A 22179-nucleotide genomic window follows, 5' to 3' on the forward strand; every position below is an offset into this window, starting at 1 on the left:
CAATTTTAGTTTGTTTTTGTTTGTTTGGTCACATTTAGATAGCACCTAGACACAGGAAGCGCTTTACATCAAAATATCTATTTATCCATTTTCTTCCACTTTATCCAGGGCCGGGTCGTGGAGGCAGCAGTTTGAGCAGGGAGTCCCAGACTTCCTCAACACACACTTCCTCCAGCTCTTCCAGGAGGATCCCAATGCGTTCCCAGGACAGCCAAGAGACATAGTCCCTCCAGAGTGTTCTGGGTCTTCCCCAGGGTCTCCTCCCAGTGGCACATGCCCACAACACCTCCCTAGGGAGGCATCCAGGAGGCATCCTGAACAGATGCCCGACCCGCCTCAGCCGGCTCCTCGCGACATGGGGGAGCAGTGGCTCTACTCTGAGCTCATCCAGTGAGACTGAGCTCCTCACCATATCTCTAAGGGTGCGTCCAGTCACCCTGCGGAAGAAACTCATTTTGACCTGGTCATGAACTTTGGGTCATACCCAAAGCTCATGACCACATGACCATAGGTGAGGGTAGGACCGTAGATTGACCGGTGAATCAGGAGCTTTGCCTTTAGGTTCTGCTCCTTCTTTACCACCACAGTCCAATACAGCGACCGCATCACTGCAGACGCTGCACCAATAAGCCTGTCAATATCAAGATAGAGTTTTTTTAATTATTATTTTGACATATCATATGTTGTTTTTTTTTCAAATCAACCCAGTTTTTGCTGCCCTCTATTGCTCAATAAGTGAAACTACTTTTTAAGTGGCTACATAGAATATTCGACTTAAATTATTTATTTAAAACCAACAAAAACTAAGCATTCAACTGCATGATCCTATAGCGGCGTTTAAAATTTTTTCCCTTTGCACCTTCCAAAATAAAGCAGGAGTGTCCCCCAAACCTTTATAGACACAAACAAAAACAGGGCTAACTATAGGCAGGAATGTCAGTTATTTGGAGCGTCGTAAAAGTTATAAAAAGTTGTCAAATGTCCAATTAGAGCCGCGCCGTGGTCCCTGGTCCAGAGCTGGCCCACAGCTGCTATGGCAACTATGCACCACAGCTCCTCTGGCTTTTGGACCGCACGAATCACTGTTTATTTAGAGATATGGTTAATGGATAATTGGGATTATTCAGCTCATAATATAATCTTAAAAAGAACTGTGTAAGAACTGAGCCTGCATTGCCTTAAAGAGGGGTATTATGCAAAGTGTTGTTTGTTTGTTTTTTTTAGCTTTCTACAATATTATAACATTTTTCCCTCATTTAAAAAGCCTGAAGAGGTTTTAGATGTCATCCTTGCATGTTTGAGTATTTTAGCAATCCCTCCTGGGCCCTATTCAACCCCTCTTTAAGGTTGAGATTCTGTGCAATGCTCAGCCCATAAACCTACTATTCTCCCACACGACAATTCTCCATAAATATACAAAAGCATGATGTAAAATTGTACACAACTATGTGACAAACCTGATGCAATGTACAGTACACCTAGTTCTCTGCATGTACTCCCCCTTCAGTGCTCTGAAGGGGGAGTGACTTAGTGTGGAGAGCAAAAGGAGGAGGGACTCAGAATGTCAAAACGAAAGAGAAACTTATAAAACATGTTAATACGTTGTTTTTGGCAAACAATATTTTCAAAGCAATAAAAGGTAACATGGTGATCTAAATATGTTATGTTTTAACAGTTAATATTCCATAGAAGTACAATACCTGCTCTTTAACCTGCAGATAGAGGACATATACATGTTTTTCTCAGTATATGGACAGGCCATGGCTCTTCTGAAAGCTCAGAACCTCCAGAATTCACTCACTGAGCTCCAGAGGCTGCTCTAGCATTGTCTGCTGGTGCTGCGGTTTACGTAGTGACGTGTCAGATTAAAAAGAGCTTTTAGGTTTAAACCAACTGGATTTGGATAGTTGCGATTTGCTACTGATGAAATGTTGTTGTCAGAGGTGCTTTTATATAAATAAGATGTCTGCAGATGGAAATTAACCTGTAGCTAATTCTGGCACAGAGCATCTTTTCTTGTGAGATCAAAGTAATCTCTGCATTGTCCTTATTTTAAATAAATAAACAAATAAATCATCATGTCCAATGTATTTTCAAGAATTCATCATCACTAGGGATGTCAAGATCATTTGGTTAAAGGTCCTACATTACATTAAACCCACACTTTGAGCTTTAAGCCATGTTGTAATTGTTACCTCATCAAAAACATAAGTGGAGTTGTGTTTTGTTTCATTCACACATGTTTGAGTAACCCATTATTTTTAGCCTGTCTACATCTCCAAAGCTCTCATCTACCTTGTGACGTCATGTAGCCGTAGTTTTCAAGTTAACAGCTTCTTTCTACCTTTTGTTCTGTAGAAATAAGCAGTTCCAGGGCTGAAATAATACAAATGATTCTAGTGAAGGTGTGTGGACTTTAAAAACACAATGGAGCACTTCCTGTATTACGACGTGGCATCACAAGGTGGAACAGAGTGTTTTCTGTTTGAGAGAAGAACTCAGCCTAAATATGCAGGATTTGTGTGTTAAACATGTGTGAATGAAACTAAACAACTCCAGCTATGTTTTTGAGAAAGGTACAACATTATAACAGAAAATAAAGTAATATGAGACATTTAAATGATAATTGTGATTACTCAGGTCACAGTATCATCGTGAGGACTAAAATATAATAATCGTGAGAATGATTAGAAGCAAAAATAAGTCATTTCAGTTCAATCTATACTCTAATAAAGTAAATGTACATGTAAAGTGCTTTGTTATCTCTGGTTATGTCACATTAACTTGACTTTATTATTCAGAAAGTTTGATTTCATAAACCAGGTCACATAATAGAATGATCTTAATCTGTTGTAAATGTGGATGAAAGTGAATGAAGGATTTAATAATGGTGAATAATCATAAAATCATGATAGTTCTTCTCACAATAATGGTAAAACTAAAATTTAATACAGTGGCATCTCTAATTACAATTGGTACGAGCTGTATTTATTCTTATGTTTATTGACTTCAGATTTTCATTTACTAGTTTATATTTTGGAGAAGTGACTAGTTGACATTTTACAAAAGTATATTTTACTTGGAGTCTTAATTTTACAAATAATTGGAACAAAGTACAGGTATGTGGGCGGGTATGGGGGGAAGGTGAAAACAGGAATTTTCAGACCGCTCGAGCTTCACATGCAGATCAATTCAGGATTAGTCAAACATGCATGAATAAATGTAAATATAACTCTGGATAAAACAAAAATGAGAGAATCCTTTTGCCACATTAAAGCAAAATCGACTTTTTTACCATGTTATGAATGAGTTGTCTCAAAACTGTATTATTCTGCTGTATGGAGCTCGACAGTGACAGAATATTTTAATAGATCCATTTGACAGCCTGCTCCAGTTCCAGAAACACATTTTCTATTCATTTTTCCCATAGACTTAAAAAAAAAAATATATAAAAGAGTTCAAAGGCATCGCAGAGGCTAACCAGCTACGCGGTAACTAAATCCAAAAAGACCATTTAAAAGATTTGGCGAAATACTTAAACATTGTGGTTCATAAAGTTTCAGAAAGAGATTTTAAATACAATTATAAGTCTTGTGGTCATTAATTAACATGTAGCTGATTACCCCTGAGCAAGCTTTTGAACTTTTAATAGTATATATATATTTATTTATTTTTATTATTATTATTTTTATTATTATTATTATTATTTATTTTATTTTATTTTATTTTTTATTTTTTTTACAAAGGTTTATGAGAAAAATTAATGGGAAATGTAAAAATCTGCAGCTTTCCAAGGGAGGGGCTGACAACTGTCTCTTTTAAAGGCTCATTTAAGTTGATTTTGTATAATATGTCTCCTTATACATGCATAATTTGTATCTAAGCTGGCTGTTGAATCCCTCTGGCTTCAATCAGATTTACCACATATCTGAGTATTTCATTTGATTTGGTGTTCAGGTAGTTGTCCAGCAGGTGGCAGTAGAGTCCAACAACTCTGAATCTGATGAGGCTGAGAAAAAAATGAAACTTTGAGGACCACATTTGATTTTAAATTTCATAAACATGACCTAACTGTGTTCTCAGATACAAGGTAAACCTGTTCAAATCAAATACAGCTTTTATTGATAACGACTGTAATGCTGATTCATTTTTAATTACAAAAACATTGGACATGATGGATTGAGTTATAATGTGGTGCTTCACTTCACAAGTTGATTATCCAATCAGAAAGCAGAATGAGCCTCACATGAGTCTCTCTTTTGAGTTGCCAGTTTCAATGCTGTCAGGTGGTTTAAATGTGAAAGGCCTCAGTGGAGTGGAGTGCTTGGCTGTGCTGTTTCACCGTTCATTCAGACGCTGGTCCTTTACTCCCCTCTAGTGGACAGTTACGAGTTAGGTTTGGTTTTCTTGAGTTAGGTTTCACTCTCTGTTTGAGTCAAAGGTGTTGTTCTAAAGCATACTGTGCTCATTGCTCATATTGTGCCCCTCACCACTCGGAGATCGTTGTCTGTAAGTCTAACCATTTTTGCTCTAAAGTTGATGTACTTGGAAATATAGGCTTATTCTGCTCTTCAAATATATTGTCACAAATGTGCTAAATGTTAATTTGTATAAAAAAAAAAGACCAGTGTTAATAACCATTCTTGATAAAGCTTTTGAGTGAAGTTATAGGTGTATTTAGGCTATACTTTTAGTCAAGATTTAGTCAAATAATTGTTTTTGTTTTGGTGCAAAGATATCATCAATTTATTTGACAGAATTCATGTCTCAAAAGACATAGTCTAGCCCACTTATTTTAACAATGAGCATTCTGTTGTATTACTTCATAGAGCACGACTGGCTCTTGGACGTGAGGTATGATCTGGTTTGAGGCTCAGGGAATTGAAAAGTGAAAGCTTAGATCTAGTTTATTATTAGGATCCCCATTATCTGAGTTTTAACAGCCGCTTCTCCTCTTTAAAATACAAAACATACAGTATTATAATTTGTGTGACAGTAATGACAGACATGAGTATTTACAACACATAAAAAACACAGGAATATAATTTCATTTGTATGGATGTCATATAAAAGTTTATAATTTACACAGATAAATAGGCTATTTCAATTACAGATAACTTATCCTGAAAAAACATTTCAGTTGAATTTTAAAAATAGTTTTTATTCAGTTTTAATCAGAGATAATGGCAGCACATTCCACTCTTTGATTGCTCTGTAAATAGAAGTGCGTTTGAGACCGTTGTATTTGTCTGGGAATTAAAAAACGCCCTTCAGAGGCATGTTTAGTGCAGTGGCTTTCAAACTTTTTACACCACCAAAGAAAGGATTTGGCTTTCCGAGTAGCGCCAGATCTAAAGCAGGTCTATAACAGGACTACTCCAGGTCTATTCTAGGACTAAACCAGGTCTAAACTGGACTACATCATTTCCACTGTTCTTCTAAACAAGAAATTAAAACACAAAATGGATAAAGTGAATTCTAAATTAGTCAAACCCACAAACTGAAAAGCTAGTAACCAAGTACCACCTGTGGGAGCCCAAGTACCACATGTACCACAGTTAGTGGTCTAGTGTATAGCCATGAGAGATGCTTTCAAACTGACTGTATAAAATTGTGGGGTTTTTAGTTGTAATATTTTCCATGTTGTGAAAAGTGAGGAGCCTAGGGCCTGACGTAGAATTTTTAGTCAGGCCAGATTTATACTGGTTCTAAAAGAATAGTTTAATGCTACACTAATCTCTCTTTTGTTGCATTTGTATTATTTCACAAAAATACCTAATTATAGACATCATTTTAGTCACCAGTTATGACTTTGTACTGAATTATTTTCAGCAAAACTGTGACAAGAATTGTGATGAAATATTTTAGTTGACAAAGTTAGTCCTGGTAAAAGTCTCATACTGCTCATAATGCACTGATACAAATGTTGTTTTACTATAAGTACTTACATTTTCTAAAGTGATATGCTAATTATTTTATATATTTTGTTGCAGTTGCTGTTTTCCAGAAACTGTGGAAAGAGGAAATATCTTGAAGACACACCTAGTTCTCTGCATGTACTTTGGACTGTAGTCTGTTTTATCAATCCAACCCTGATCATAACTCCATTGTGAGGACTGAAAAGTAACTTAGACACTTAAACTCACCCACAACCACATTTCAAATAGAGCTGCTAAAATGGACAGTGCCTGGAGGCAGGGGGCATCAGGCTGCTCCAAACATGAAGACTCGTCAGTCTGCCTTAAAGAGCTGGTCAGAAGAGCAGTAGAACTCAAAGAGCCCATCGCATTTAAGGTGGTGCCACCATCGAAGTTTGAAGTTCCAAAAACACTTGAGAAATCAACAGTGAAACGCCAAGTGTATGTAGATTCAATGTACAAACCAGGTACTTTGGACAGAGCAGTGGACGTGAGATCATCTGTGAAAAACCTTCTGCCTGAACCTGAACACAAGCCCCCACACCAAGCAACCGGGGCCCGACCTAAGACCAGTCAGCTCTTAAGAACATCCAGACCTAGGACTTCAGATGGATCAAAGCTTATGGAAAGTCAAACAGAGAAAGCCAAAATGCTCCCAAGAGAAGAGCGTCCAGCGCGACTTCCAAAACACGATGTCTCGGTATTTGGCTCACGCGAAACTTTTTACAGAAGCATTCAGACGACCCCAACAAAAAACGACAAATCAAGAGAGTCAAGTACAGTGAACAGAGCACTCAGCCCTCCATGTTTATACTGTAAGGGAAATCATGCTTTTAAAGAGTGTCCCGAGTTTGCAAAGAAGCCACACGATCTAAAGTTGAAAGTGATAAGAGAGGCAGGCCGCTGTTTTGGGTGTTTGGCACTAGGTCATTTTTCAAGAAGCTGTGAGTCTAGAATCATCTGCTCTATTTGTTCCTTGGACCACCCGAGAATTCTGCATAGACAGACACTGGAGGAAATGATGGAGGAAACAATAGAGACACTGAGTTGGTTGGAAAAACTTTGATATTAAGTTTCGAAAAACATCAAACAGCTCGCATTCTCTAAATAGAATAAAAGATACATCTATCTACAATGAGAGGGACTTCTGATTCACTGCAAACACGGAAAAAACAAAGATCTATTTTTTGGACACCTTTACTTAAGATTTTTATGTCCCAGAGCTTAAAATGACTAAATCTACTTATCATTTAATACATGCTAGATGGAAAAATACTTGTACTATAATCATGGATACTTTTTCTTTGTACTAATCAGGAGTTTTTGTGTGTATTTCAGAACATGTTTGTATGGATTTAAACTACAGGGTTAGCAGTTTTTATGCAGATTACGACAGGATATTTAGTTTTGTTTTTGGACTAAATTACAACCTCTTCTATTTGCTAATTGCACCGATTCAAATTCTGTAATCAATCACTGTCTTATAACAATTAATTAAAATTGTGCATTGCTGATTTTTAACACTGTTAATTTGCATGTTAGCTGACTGTTTAGAAATGTTGATTATAGAAAATAAAATCACAAACTAAAGTTGAATCAGTGTTTTTGTGTGTTTATTACATTGACATGAGTGATTTAGCTGCTACGTAGGAGAGAGATGAGAAAAATAACTTACATTTTATGCTAGTGGTGAGTGGGGGGGCCTTCAGTCTCTAAGAGCTGAAGAGCCTGTACCTGAGTTTGAGCCATGAGTCAGTAGTGGTGACAAAAGTAATAAGTTCACAACTCAAGTGAAAGTACAATCATGGAGGTGTGTTAAAATTTTAATCAATTGAATCGTGGGCTTTTTAATGAAATACAGTAATTATCTGACTTTAAGTGTAATAAAGAGATAAACAACTTATTTGGGTTTTATCAAGAACATATACAGTCCCAGACACATGTTTTTTCTTTATGTTTAGCACTTTTCTGATACATACAGAAGACATCACATGTATGACGCTCGATATATGGAACTGTGAGTAAAGGGAAAAATAATTAAATAACTCAACTAATATTTCATGTTCAAATACTCAAAGTGTCCACTCTTTGCTTTGTGACATCGTTGCAAACCCTTGGACTTCTCTCAATGAGCTTCATGATGAAATCTGTTGAAATGGTTTTCACTTTCGTTGTGCCTTGTCTGGGCCAAAAGCAGAAGTGATACAAGCAAAACGTGGATTTTTTTATTTATTTATTTTATTTTTTTAATATCTAACATCTAAAACCAGTTTTGAGTTATTTCCAGTTGTTTGGTTTTTTTTGTTTGCTACATTGCATACATGTTCACTTATAGTTTTGACGATGCCTTCAGTGAGATTCTACAATGTAAATACTTATGACAATAAAAAATTTAAGTGCGTTCAAACTTTTTACTGGTCAAAAAGGACAAAAAGCTCTAATGACCAAGTGGGTAGGTCACGAGCTCCGAACCACCACATCTATTGAAATCATTACTATCAGATTACTCTGGAAAGGCAGAGATATTGCATTAAAGGAAGAGATTACACAGATATCTTGTGTGTTTTAACTTGTCATGTTGTGATATATATGTTTTTGTTGTTTTGTGATTTATTTGTGAAAGGTGCTCTGTTGTCGACTAAATAAATTCTTGATCAACTAAAAACATTCAAACCAATCAATCAAATAAAAAGGTGGTGTGGAAAAACTATTCATTATTCCTATGACCCTGTCTGAGCCTGTAATTACACTCAAATAATACAACTGTTCATGCAAAAACCACTGTTTATACAGAAAAGTACTAGGAAAAAGTATCTTTGTATGGAAAAAGCAGATTGACCTGACAGTTTACTCCCAAATCTTAAAATAATCCACTCCCTGCTTTCTCCTTTCTTCTGTTGTGCACAAAAAAAAAAAATTGTCAACCAAGGTTCCATCAACTCATTATAAACCGATAATTAAAGCTTATTCACTTTATTTATAATGTTCTCTACTCTATCTAGTTATTTATTTAGTTAAAAACGTATTCATGTACAGTAGAAAGAACAATTAGTTGACCAATTGGAAAAATCATTGCTGAATAGTCAACTACTAAAAATTGTATTTGTTGCAGCCCTTCACTCAACCCTGTTCCTTAAACTTAACATACCCTTGAATTGGGCTTGCATCTCCACAAACCTGGCTCTGTTTGCTTCCGTGGAAATGTTGTTCCTTTGGCTATAATATTCCACAGTATGACATAAAACATATCTATATCCATGGAGAATGTTCCAAAGTATGGTTTTAACTTAGTTCCATGGAATCGTGCAGGTAACGTGCCACCTCCAGAAAGTTACACACTGCACCTTTAACTATTGAGCACTGTTATACCAACTGTGATTTTAATACAAACTTTAGTGTTCAAAAGCATTCTTACACTGTAGTTTGATAAATGTATTTACCAGTAGGGACCCAATAGTTTATCGGTCTGATCTTTCGTCCTACTTTTTAACATTGTTTTGACTTATGTATGGACGTGTTACACTATTGCCAGAAATGCAATGGTTGATTTTTGACATTTTATCTTAAGCCGTATAACCTTTCTAGACTTCATCACCATCCCTCTGGAGTTTACTACTTACACTGACCCTTCCTTCCATCTCTCCCTCCCGTGTGTGTGGGTGGAGTCTTCCTAGGTCTGCCACCTTTAAGGCAAATAAAGCAGGAGCCGGACTTTGCCAGATTGTTCCGTCCTTTTCCATGGTGTTTGTCAGTAGGACTTTTTGAAATCTCATTTATTTACTTGAAAGGCTCCACCTGGACAATGGCTTACCTTTTGCATCCGTCTTGTCTGTTTTTGGGACCAACATTTTATGAGCGATGTCCTTGTTTTTTTATGCTGGACTGATGTGACTTCGGGGTGGGACACGGTTTAACCTGGTGAAGCTGCTAATGTTTTTGGTTTGTTTTCTTTTTCTTTTGGGAACACACACCTTTGATACACTTCTAACAACAGCATCTGTAAGTTTGGTGTAATTTATTCACTATTCACTATTATAAGTCAAACCGACATATAATGAGATGATTGACACCTGCAACCACTGCTGCAAACGTATATTAGAAAAAAATAGCAGATTATTGTCAACTAACTTTGCTGTTGTATATGAAGAGACAACTACACTGAATCCTGTTTTCCTGCTTCTGTTTCCTTTGTGTTTTGCATAACATTTGTTTTGTTGGGTCATTTGCAATGGCTGGAGGAGGCCCGAGGGACACTAAGCTCTTAGAAGATGCCTCTCAAATAAAAGTGCGTCAAGGTTCAGTTCATGCTACATCCTCTTTTGTCTGCTTTAAAGAAGTAATCCGGAGAGCCGCCTTAGCAGAAAAGATGCTCACTGTAGAACACAAAAAGACATTCTCATTCAAGGTGGCAAAACCCTCAATGGACAAGTTAGAAGCTCCAAAAATGCTCATGTCATCAATGGCGAAACTCCAAGTGTGTGAGGGATCTGTGCGCAATGGAAAAGAAGATGAAAAAATAAACAAACCTGGTCATTTGAGCAGAGCAGCGGATGCGAGATCTTCTGTGAGAAACCCTCCACCTGAACACAAGCCCCCACACCCACACCAAGCCACGGGAGCCAGGCCTAAGACCGGTCGGCTTTTAAGAAGATCCACCTCTATGACTTCAGACCGATGGAGGCTTGTGGATGTTTCGGAAAGTCAAAAAGACAAAAGCATAATACATCTGAGAGAACAGAGACTAGCACAACTTCCCAAAATGGTCAAATTCAGCAAAGATTCTAAACATCTAAGAACAGTGAACAGAGCACTCAGCCCTCCGTGTTTATACTGTAAGGGAATGCATGCCTTTAAAGAGTGTCCTCAGTTTGCAAAACATCCACACGATCTAAAGTTGGAAGTGATAAGAAAGGCAGGTCTCTGTTTTGGGTGTTTGGGTGAAGGTCATTTTTCAAAAAGTTGTAATTCTAGACTTCTCTGCCCCGTTTGCTTCAGAGACCACCCGAGAATTCTGCATATACAGTCACTGGATGAGTGGATCAAGGAACTGTTCAAAGACAATAAAGAGCTGACAGTAGGTAAACTGTGGAACATGAAACGGACTTCTGATTCATTGTGAAAATGAAAAAGAAAACTGAGCCAACCAATCAAACCAACATGATGACATGGGTGTATACATACACTGTTTTATAGGCAGCACAGAGAGACACAGTGTGCATTTGTGAGCTGGAACGATGTCTGTGACCTTCCACAGCAAGATGAATTCTCACAATATTCTTTCGCAAGAATCCATCTTGGCAAGTGAAGATAAGAACTGACATAAGTGTTTAATATCTGATACATCCCCTACCCCGGGACCATATTTATTAAATGTAAGTCATAAATCATATAAAGAAGAAACACTATGAGCAGGAACTTTCTTTATTCTACAAGTTAAAAACTGTTCTCTTGTGCATGCACCTGTCACATACAGAGCTCTTCTTGTAACGTAACTTTGATCTATTAGACAATGTAAATAAAAGTGAACTAAGGATTTTTCTGTTATTTGGTCATGGTATCATGGTAGTTATTGTGAATAATCATTAAATCATGCTCTTTCTTCTCACAGTATTGTACAATGAAAAACTTGACTTATTACAATTCTTTGTCCAACATGTTTAAGTCTTACAAAGGTCGCCTGATTGTGGCTGATGTTGGATCTGCATGTTTTAACCAAGCTGAGGAAACATGATTTTGTTATCATTTATGGTGAAGCTCCTCCCTCGGGAATCCCCTCCCCAAAACTTTCGGAGGGAAAATTCCAATGCTCCATTTCCAATGCTCACAGGACAGTTACAGGAGCCTCTGCACTGAGGATGCAGGTGGATTATGAGAACTGCTTTGGAGGTAAGCTTCCAGCTTCAAATACAGTCATTGTAAATGTTATGTTTGCTTTATTTGAAATTAAGGTTAATGTAAGGGTTGTTTCCATGAAAGTGTGACTCTTCATCTACAGTGTGACACTAAGGTTTGACTGCGTTGCCTCCACAGAGTCTGCAAACATGAAAGAGTGATATCCAGAGCATATTGCAATAAATACAGGTAAGCTAGCACATTTTATAGTTGACATTTAGTGATTATGTGCAGCACCATTCTGCAAACAGTACGAGTTAAAATAAAACGTCTGAGCTAATTAAATCTCTATCTATTTCAGAAAAAGACAGGACTTTGAAAAACCACCATAGGCCACTGAAGATCATAGTAAGTGAACCAACTCAAACTATTTTAACAGGTCTATTTTTACAATATATACTTTATAGTGAAGATGTATCATCACTTGTATCCAGAGGATGGTTTGGGAATAGGAGGACTTAGTACCTGATGCCCTACCTGTTACTGAATGCCTCTTGAGGAAGTTAAAGACAATTACAGGGTGAGCATTCTTTCTGCATTTCTGTATTATTCAGTGTGATTCTGTCCTGGACTGGTCTGCTGTTGTATCAGAGAGTAATAAGTGCTGTCAGTATATTTAAATGTCCACAACACAAGGGAGATCATATTGTAATCATGTTTTATTCCTGTGTCCACAGGCAGAGACCAGAACTTCTATGTTAGAGTACGTCTCCACACTGTCCAGCTGTTTGCCACTGTGTACTCTCTGTGTTTGATTCATTTAAGACAATAAAGAACTAAATAAAAATAAATATAAAAGGGTACATTTTCATGATTAGGGAGCATTTGATCACATTTGATCACGTTTCATCAACATGAAAGTGATGTTTATGTTGTGAAAAAAATATACATAAAGTGTATTGAATATGTTAACATAATTTTATTGCACGCAACCACTTTCCATATTATTTTTACTTTTTTCTTTCAGTGTAGCATTAAAGTTAGATATGGTTAGAGCCATAGCCCTTAGCCATAGTCTTCAAGCCACTACAGCCCTGTCTACAGTGTGTATTTTTAGAATATAGTATGTATGCAACAGGCTATATGAAGTTCATCTTTGATATTAAGCATGTTTGTGTGCATGTGTGTGTGTGTGTGTGTGTGTGGGGGTGGGGGGGGGGGGGGGGCGCGTGCGAGCACGTGTGTTTTATCACGAAAGACAGGTTACTGGTGATGTTGGACTCTGTTGGGTGGAGTCATTGTGTGAATGTGTGAAGTCTTCAATGAAGCCTGCGTGATAATGTCCCGGGTTCTACACAAAATCTGGTCCCCAGGGGCTGCAGAGGTCGCGCAGGTGTCAAATGCAAAGGAAAGATTCACCTTTTGGGAAAATAAAACCTACAAAAGACATATTTTTGTATCTGTTCACATTCTTGCCTTTCAGCTTCCTGTTATTGTGCCATTTTGTGGATGGTTGTTATGGAAACCGTTAACTTTTGATCGTTCTGAAGTAAACCATAGATTGTATATATGGATAAGTGGACATAGCTAACATGCTAACATCCTCCAAATCCTTTTATTGTGTAGACAAATGAAACCTTTTGTGCACTGTATTGTACAAAACTACAAGGAGCATCAACTCATTAAAGGCCTAAGTATAAGCCTGCATTGTTCATAATCTACACAATATAAATATAAAAGGTCTTTAACTATTGAAGGAATGAGTCAAAACAGCAAAGGCATCCAACAGCCAAAATTGTACACAAATAAGAGCTTTACTTCATAATAAGTAAAAGTAGGCTACAAGTTAACCTTGTGGTTCTAGATATTAAAAATAGTTATATTAAAAGTATTTAGGGAGACTACTCAAGTAAGAATAGCCTTGGCCTAGGTGAGATTTGATTTAAAAGACATGTGATTTATAATTGGAGATCAATTTGAAAGATAAAACATTAAATAATGCATACATTGTTTTGAATTTTCAAAGGCTAGACCTATACCACAAAATTTTTATTTCGTTAACATAAAGCATTTGTCACTCGTAAACTTACACAATGAGAAGAGGAACCCAAGTTTTTCACAAAAATCCTATTATACGGTCAAATATCCAACTCAAGCAGGAGTAAGTATGGTGCTATGAAAACTGAGAAGTTACTGAAGTACTCTACACCAGTGGTCCCCAACCTTTTTATCACCGCGGACCGGCCAACGCTTGAAAATTTTACCGTGGACCGGGGGCTAATGCTAATGCTAATGCTAATGATTACACATGATACACATTTGACCCACAATTAAGTTAATAGCAGAATAAACCACGCTTACCGATCAGGAACAGCATCCAGTCCATCAAATCATAAGGTCCTCTGCTCCTGAGTCCACCATGAGATCTTCACTCGGTTCCACGAACCGCTCCGGGTCCGAGATGCCTCTAGTTTAACTTGTACAAACATCCACAGTGTCCTCGGTCGCGCACTTCCTTTGTTTTGTCCATTTCGTCATGTTTAAAACGCAAAACTGCTGCGTAAACTACGCAATACGCGCGCATAATTTTACGCGCGGATCTTTATATCCAGTCTCGTGTTTTTACGCGGAGAAGTGACGGAACAGATTTCACTTTCCTGCAGCAGATTGGACATGGAGGCTCTAACTTCCTTTGTGGACATAATTTCTTGACTGGATTATATTCTCTGGACCTTTACGGAACGAATGAGACCAACTTTGTGTGAATATGTTGATGTTTGACAGAACCAGAGCGCTCAATGGTAAGTGAAGTCCAGATTCACATTTCTGACTTCTCTGTAAAAACGGCTTTCCTGTCAGCACTGTGGTGATTCGAGGTGTAAATGGTTTACATATTCAGAAAGATGAATGCCGTAGCTTTCATTTGCTGTGTAGATTGTTTGTGTGGGTGACGCAGAAATACACGTACATTGCTGTAAAGTTTTAACGTGTAACGCGGGCGGGCCGTCGGAACGCTAAGTGGTTAAGTTGTCGGCGCTCAAGTGACGGAAATGTAACCGAGAGAATCCGGTCATTTTTCATTTTATTTTTCAAAATAAACGATTGTTCAGACTCAGATAATAAATACAACAGAAATAATTAATTATTTCTTGGACGGCCCGCGGCCCGGTACCAACTGATCCACGGACCGGTACCGGTCCGTGGCCCGGTGGTTGGGGACCACTGCTCTACACTACCATTCAAAAGTTTGGACACCTTCACAATGATTTTTGTTTGTTTCTTTTCTTTACTACTTTCTACAATTTAGATAGGCCTAGATACAGAGAACATCAAATATATGAAGCGTGGTATATGGAATTATATAGCAAAGAACAAAAGTTAAATAACTGAAATAAATAGGCTATATTAAATATTTTATATTAAATCCTCAAAGTAGCCATGCTTTGCCTTGTTAACAGCGGTGCAAACTCTTGGTTTTCATTTCACAGGTGTCAGGGTCATGAAATACCAAGTGTCCAAAGCAGTGATCAAAGAGTGGCTATTTCTACAAATTTAAGTTATTATTATTATTATTATTATTATTAGTTTACTGCATTCCAGGCGTGTTAATTCATAGATTTGATGCCTTCAGTGAGAATCTACAATGTAAATAAAATAGTCAAAACAAGTCAAGAGGAAATGTGAATGAGTCCAAAAGTTTGCCTGTAGTGTAAATGTGATTGAGTACGACCCGCCTCTGGTCGGTGGTGGTTTTTGGTCAGGCAGTGCAGGGGCAGCTCGCTCTCTCTGGGGTCCTGACTGAGCACTTCCTCCCAAACACACGTGTGCTACAGGCTGCTGCTGCTGCTACTGGAGCCATGGCGGACCTCCAAATGAAACTGCTCCGCAAGAAAATCCAGAAAAGAAACGACAAGAACAAGGAGAGGAAGCTCAAACAGAAGGCCCAGGACGGAGAGCCGGGTACGGGACTATCTCTTGCGGGGATTCAGTGCGCGTGTCCGGGACGAAGGGACTGGTGTGGGTCCGACGAGCTGGCGACGTTAGCTTTAGCTCTACATCAGAAAATATAAAAGCAGTGTTAAGTTTACAGAAAAAAATATGGGTGTGCCGAAAAAGTGATCGTGTCATTCTGTATGATGATAGAAGTTTATCAGTGTCGATATCACAGGATTTTGTTTGGATGTATCGACTTAAGCATCTCCAGACACGTTCCACAAAATGAAGTGGTAGCTCTATGTATATCTAGGGAAAAGCACTATAATTATGGGAAAAGTCTGTATATTCACGATTAAATTATTCTCTCCTGTTTATAAGTTCTCCTAGTTAAGCCTTTTTAACGAAAATATGTGTATCTGAAGGGATATTTTTCATAGGTTTGGCTGTTCGATGGTCATGAAAATTCACACAGATGTGTGTTTTTACAGGTTTTTACACATATGAGTTTCATCCCGATCGGACCAATTATGGCACTGAGCGCGTTTCAGAAATGTGTTTATCCATCTCGGGTTATATCTAATACAGAAACGACTGACAGGGTCACTCATTTTCATCCAATCCAGGGTTCCTGCACAACTTCTAGATTGATTTTTTTTTTTAAGCCCTACCCAATCAAAATGTAAGATCACACACAATTTCTCTCTCTCTCTCTCTCTCTCTCTCTCTCTCTCTCTCTCTCTCTCTCATATTCATATATATAAATGTATAACTTTTATAAGGCTACTATCTTCATTATAGGTATTATTTTTCTGCATACCTTCAATGGAATTGTGTTAAGAACAAAAAAAGCAGCCACTAAAAATCAAAATAAATGGCCTACTAAAATGTAGATTTTTTTTATTTATTTTTTTATGGGGCCTTTGTTATATCAATCTATAACTAGTGTACTGCCTTTCCTTTTTTGAAATATGCCCTTGAATTTAATGGATATCTCTGTTACTTCAATTTAGATAATTACTTATCAGCATAACACAATATAGAGGTCTAGTTTACTTTGTCCCTCCTTGCATAGTTCCCTGTCCAGATTGGGTGACGGGGTCAACCAAATGTGTAGACAGCTGAATCCCAGCACATGTGTGCAGGTCTTTGGCTGCTGCATCTACCACATGATCACACCTCTGTCAGGTGCGCACCTGTCCCTCCATCATTGCGCTCATCACTGTGACCATGATGTCCAGGACTTTGTCTCGTGTCTGCACTATACAGGCACCTCAACATAGCTTGTTTTCTTAGCTTTTATAGCGGTGCCAAGTTAGACACATATTCAGACCCTGGGGGAACCCTGCAATCGGGTGGAATCGTTGATAAGTATCATGGGAAACTGCCTGACACTATTCCAGACACTTGCTTCTCCGTCATGGTGCATTTTCAAAAGTGAATATTGTCCCCACTTCAATGTACCATTAACCTCCTATGATCTCGTTCCTAACAGTTAATGGACTTGAGAAAGAGGCTTTTGAGGAGACGTCTGCCCTCACAGAGACTGAAGTCAAACCCAAAAAGAAACAGCAGCTGCAGACAGAGGCCGCTGTGGATGAGAGCACTGCACAAAACAGCACAGAGCCCCCAGTGAAGAAGAAGAAAAAGAAGAGGAAGCTGGGAGATGCCACACCACAAGAGACGCCAGGTACCATCTTACGTTTACTGTGAAAGTTCGGCAATGGAGGCAAAAATGAATACATCATTATGTCGTACATAATGAGTCATTCTTACTGAAGCATTAACAACCTAATTCATGATGAACAAATACTTTATTAAGGCTAATTAAGGTGTAGTTATTATAAAGTGGTACAGAGATATCACCTTTATTATTATGATAATGATAATTGTATAATTACGCAATCATTATCTAGGCTGAAATAATGTCATATTGCAATGTTTAAACTTGCGTATATAATTGTCAAAGTTAGAAATTATAAATAATTTAATCATCCTTTTAGCTCTGACAAGTTGTGGCTGTAGTTGGCACATTAGCTTTCTTTCGCTACAACATGGCAAAATAAACAATGGAGCAAACGTGACTAGAAGTAGCAATAATATCCCATTCAGCTCTCCTTTGTCTCACCACAGTCTCACTTAAGGTAAGGTGAATTTTAAAGGGGACATTTTTACTGTGACCGGTCAGGATTCAGGACGGACAAATAAATGCAGCAGAAACATTGTGAAGATAAATTATGAATTCAGATACGTCTTTAACACAAAGCACACAGTGAGGTGTGGCAGTGGTAGAGAAGAGCAGACAGCCAGGTGCAGTGCAGGTGTGGATGTGGAAAAAAAAGCACTGAATATTTCTTTCTTTTTAATGTAATGGTACTTAACTGCCAAGTTTAAAAAAGTATGAGTAGGGACTTTTGGTACCCTGTCTGTCACAGTGATGGACTGGAATTTTCTGCAGCAAAACATTTGATCATCTTATACTCATGTTGCAGATATTTGACAGTTTCTCTTTATAGACAATACAGATTTGTCTTGATATTTTTATTTTGCATACGCAACAACTATCCTTTTACTATCTCTAATATATAAATATATATGCTCACCTTTATTGGCAGCAGAGTAATTTCATACCTAGTTATGTAAACGAAGAATTTTTGTTTCAGTTAAGAAGACTAAACCCTCCGAAGTAGAGGAGGATGAGGAGGATGAGGAGGGGGATCAAGAAAAGGCCGGAGCTGAGGATGTCCCGGAGATGGAGGATGGGACAGAGGATGAGGAGCAGCCAGAGCTCCCATCTGGACTCACAGGTACAGACTAACCACATCATACTGCCATGAAGGTTAAGCCCATATAAGTGATAATCTGTGATTGCGGCAACTGTGGTTTTATTCTGAATTTGACCTGGACAGCATCCGGATAAATCATGGACACATTTATCAGATTAAGACAAAAGTGTATTCTACTGTATATAAATAGATTATTAAGGCAGACCCTGTGCTAAGAAAGTTTATTAATAATGTCCAAAAATAGATTTCATATTAAGTCTGGGTGAAATGGTGATTAAAATCAAATTATGATCTCCTTCCTGTGACGATCTGCTCAAACTTACACTTTACAAACTGTGCAAAATTTTATTTGAGTGACAGCTGGATTGAACCAATCACAATGAAGTGAGAAGAAGCAGATCTCTATCTCTTAAACTGCCAGAACAACCACCCCAGTCTCTACCATATAGGGTTGTCAAAAGTATCAAAAATCAGATACTAATCGATACTGAAACTAGTATTAAAACTAGATACCCATTTGAGCAGGTATCAATACAAAAAAGGTCACACTCACAGGACAGAAATGAACCTCCTGCCAGAAAAAGTATAAAACCGCATGGACTAATCAACTCCCATGGACCTACCTGGACGACTGTGGGATTACAGATTCACTAACTAATAACAGAAAGTACTATAATTTGATGTTGAAAATCACATTCTATTGTCTAAAGAGTGTTTTTATTATTGTTATGGCATCAGAATCGGTATGGAGTGTATTCCTTAGTATTGAAATAGCTTTTAGTAGCCCAACAACACTACTACCAATGTAATGTAATGTATCATACACACATGTGCACATCATTGACACGTGAGCATTGTCTGTCACAGGAGCGTTCGAGGACACGTCATTTGCTTCCCTCTCTGACCTCATCAGTGACAACACCCTCAAAGGAGTCAAGGAGATGGGCTTTGAGCATATGACAGAGATTCAGCATAAAACCATCCGTCCGCTGCTGGAGGGGAGGTGAGTTTGGGTGCCTGTGTAGTCAGAGGTAGACCTGACAGACATGTGCAACCTCTCACCCCTTGCGCTGTTGTGTGCAGGGACGTGCTGGCTGCTGCGAGGACAGGCAGCGGAAAGACCCTGGCCTTTCTCATCCCTTCCATTGAGCTCATCTACAAACTCAAGTTCATGCCCAGGAACGGTGAGCACATTTCAGCTTCATCACTATCTAAAGCTGCATTACCCAGTTTTTCTTTTTAATGACTGAAAGCAGTGTTTTTCCCATATAGTGTATTGTAAAAGGTGTACTTGACAAAATCTTAGGGCTGCACTTTGTCTTTGGGCAGCAGCAGTCTGCTTCAGTGCTGCTCTAAGTGACTGAAGGGAGGACTCGGAGAGAGAAGTGAAAAATAAACGGGCACAGCGGGCAGCTTCAGTTAAATTATTGGCATGTCTGTATTGATTCAGAATTGTTTTATTAAAATTGACAATGCATCTATGAAATTATAATTTTTTCCAACCCCTATTAAATGTATAGAAAAACTTTTTACTTTGAATATCTCCCACTTGAGTTCACTTCTGTAGCCGTCAGTTAGTGACCTTGTGTTTATCCCTGTGTCTGTGTCCTGCAGGCACTGGGGTGGTGATCCTGTCTCCCACTCGAGAGCTGGCCATGCAGACGTATGGAGTGATGAAGGAGCTGATGACCCACCACGTCCACACGTATGGCCTCATCATGGGTGGCAGCAACCGCTCTGCTGAGGCCCAGAAACTGGCCAATGGAGTAAACATCCTGGTAGCCACGCCGGGTAGACTGCTGGACCACCTACAGGTCAGAGAATAACAATATGCAGAGGATTTCCAATATGTAATACCCTGTGTTCCATGCAATACTGTAACCTCAATGAAGATGGTTTAGCACATTTCTATACTGTATTGTCTCAGTTTTTGTTAAGATTTTGTGAATATCGGCCACTCCTATGTGAAAGTAAAAGTAATATTTAGCTTGTCTGCTTTCTGGACTATCAGCAGCTTCTTTTGCTATCGTTTTATAGTTTAATTCGTTAGGGCTGTTAATAATTGTGGGCTTATTATTTTTGGTAGTTTGATAAAACTTTAAATGACCATGTGTTTCTCAACCACTTTTTTCAGAACACACCTGGCTTTATGTACAAAAACCTGCAGTGTCTGATCATCGATGAGGCCGATCGCATCCTGGAGGTGGGCTTTGAGGAGGAGCTCAAGCAGATCATCAAACTGCTGCCCAGTGCGTAGACTTAATCTATTTTTCTCCTTTCTTTTATTAAAATACATACAAAATACAATTTCTAGAGGGCATTGCTGTAAATTCTTCAAAAGATAAAGCCTAGCCATTTTTTTATGTTTAAGCTAAATGTATCCTTTGTGATACCAATTTTTTATTTATTTTTTAAACTTTAGGCCTAGGGTTAATCAGTCAGTGCTAGTGAATGTGACCAGCTCTGACATGTATCTGACATGTTCTTGTATTTTGTGTGTGTGTGCACTCAGAGAAGAGGCAGACAATGCTGTTCTCGGCCACTCAGACTCGCCGTGTGGAGGACCTGGCTCGTATCTCCCTGAAGAAAGAGCCTCTGTACGTGGGTGTGGACGACAATAAGGACAAGGCCACTGTGGATGGACTGGAACAGGTGGGACTGCTCATCATACAACTACCACACCTCCTCTGTACCTCCTGGCTACTGCTGCCTTAGAGCTCTGAGCTGAACAGTATACATGCTGCATTCTTCAGGCACTTGTACTTTTGACACCTTAGCAGAATTATAAATTCTGCATAATGTATAACATGTTAGTTTTGACAATGGCCATGTTCCTTTTGCGTTTTGAAAATGCAGTGCTCCCTACTGTACTTAGTAGAGGATGTCTGGGCTGATGCACAGAAAAGGTGTTTCCAAAAAAATATTTGAGAATCAACTGTGCCTCCCACAATAATAACACACAAGACAGTAATAACACACAACACAGTGGTCTATTAGCCTTAGAATTTCATATACAGGTGTTTGAGGGCCAACCTGCCTTTTTGTGTTGCCCGTTGAGCGCTCCCATCGTGAGGCGGGTGTCAGTAAAGGCACACAGGAACCATGTGGTGATCTACAGCAGCCTGCTCTAGTCTGCTCCTCAGAGAAACTGCAAGAACAACAAACTTACTATTATAATTTATAAGACTTGCTTTTAATCTAAGTGTCACAATAAGCAACCTTTTAAAGTGGCATGTTTGTGACTCTTGTCCTGTCCTCTGTTGTCCTCCGTCCTGGTGTGCCATGTCTCAGGGCTACGTGGTGTGTCCCTCAGAGAAGCGCTTCCTGCTGCTCTTCACGTTCCTGAAGAAGAACCGTAAGAAGAAGCTGATGGTGTTTTTCTCCTCCTGCATGTCCGTCAAGTTCCACTACGAGCTGCTTAACTACATCGACCTGCCCGTCATGGCCATCCACGTGAGGGACTTTACTGTTTTACTATCTAAGGCAGAGGGGAGAGCAAATAAGACATCTAGTGATCTAGTGACAAAATTTTGATTCAAAGGACAGAAATGAACCTTGCCTGAATGATCTGGAGCTGCATCAGAACAAGTATTAGACAACACAGACAAGCATACTATCATTGTGACAATACTACAAGGCAGATGAAGAAAAAAACAAAAAACAAAAGATGGTTGTGATTTTACCAAACAGGTTGTCCTAACCTTTTCGCC

General features: G+C 38.6%; 1 protein-coding gene and 1 long non-coding RNA gene across 2 annotated transcripts in view; both read left to right on the forward strand.

The window, feature by feature from the left end:
* Positions 1-4443: 4443 nt before the first annotated feature.
* LOC117389798 (uncharacterized) lies at positions 4444-6123 on the forward strand. Its single transcript, XR_004542891.2, has 2 exons — positions 4444-4509; positions 5994-6123. It is a non-coding gene; the product is annotated as an uncharacterized LOC117389798 (long non-coding RNA).
* Positions 6124-15574: 9451 nt separating this feature from the next.
* ddx18 (DEAD (Asp-Glu-Ala-Asp) box polypeptide 18) overlaps positions 15575-22179 on the forward strand; it is a 125128-nt gene continuing 118523 nt past the window's right edge. Inside the window, exons 1-9 of the mRNA XM_033987511.2 lie at positions 15575-15710; positions 17179-17373; positions 18347-18490; positions 19337-19472; positions 19553-19653; positions 20084-20283; positions 20604-20718; positions 20982-21121; positions 21761-21922. Of these exons, the coding sequence (XP_033843402.1) occupies positions 15608-15710; positions 17179-17373; positions 18347-18490; positions 19337-19472; positions 19553-19653; positions 20084-20283; positions 20604-20718; positions 20982-21121; positions 21761-21922 (1296 nt within the window). The 5' untranslated portion in view covers positions 15575-15607. The remainder of the gene's footprint in view (positions 15711-17178; positions 17374-18346; positions 18491-19336; positions 19473-19552; positions 19654-20083; positions 20284-20603; positions 20719-20981; positions 21122-21760; positions 21923-22179) is intronic.

The sequence above is a fragment of the Periophthalmus magnuspinnatus genome, chromosome 21 (assembly GCF_009829125.3).
Source record: "Periophthalmus magnuspinnatus isolate fPerMag1 chromosome 21, fPerMag1.2.pri, whole genome shotgun sequence".
In the NCBI taxonomy this organism is placed as follows: Eukaryota; Metazoa; Chordata; class Actinopteri; order Gobiiformes; family Gobiidae; genus Periophthalmus; species Periophthalmus magnuspinnatus.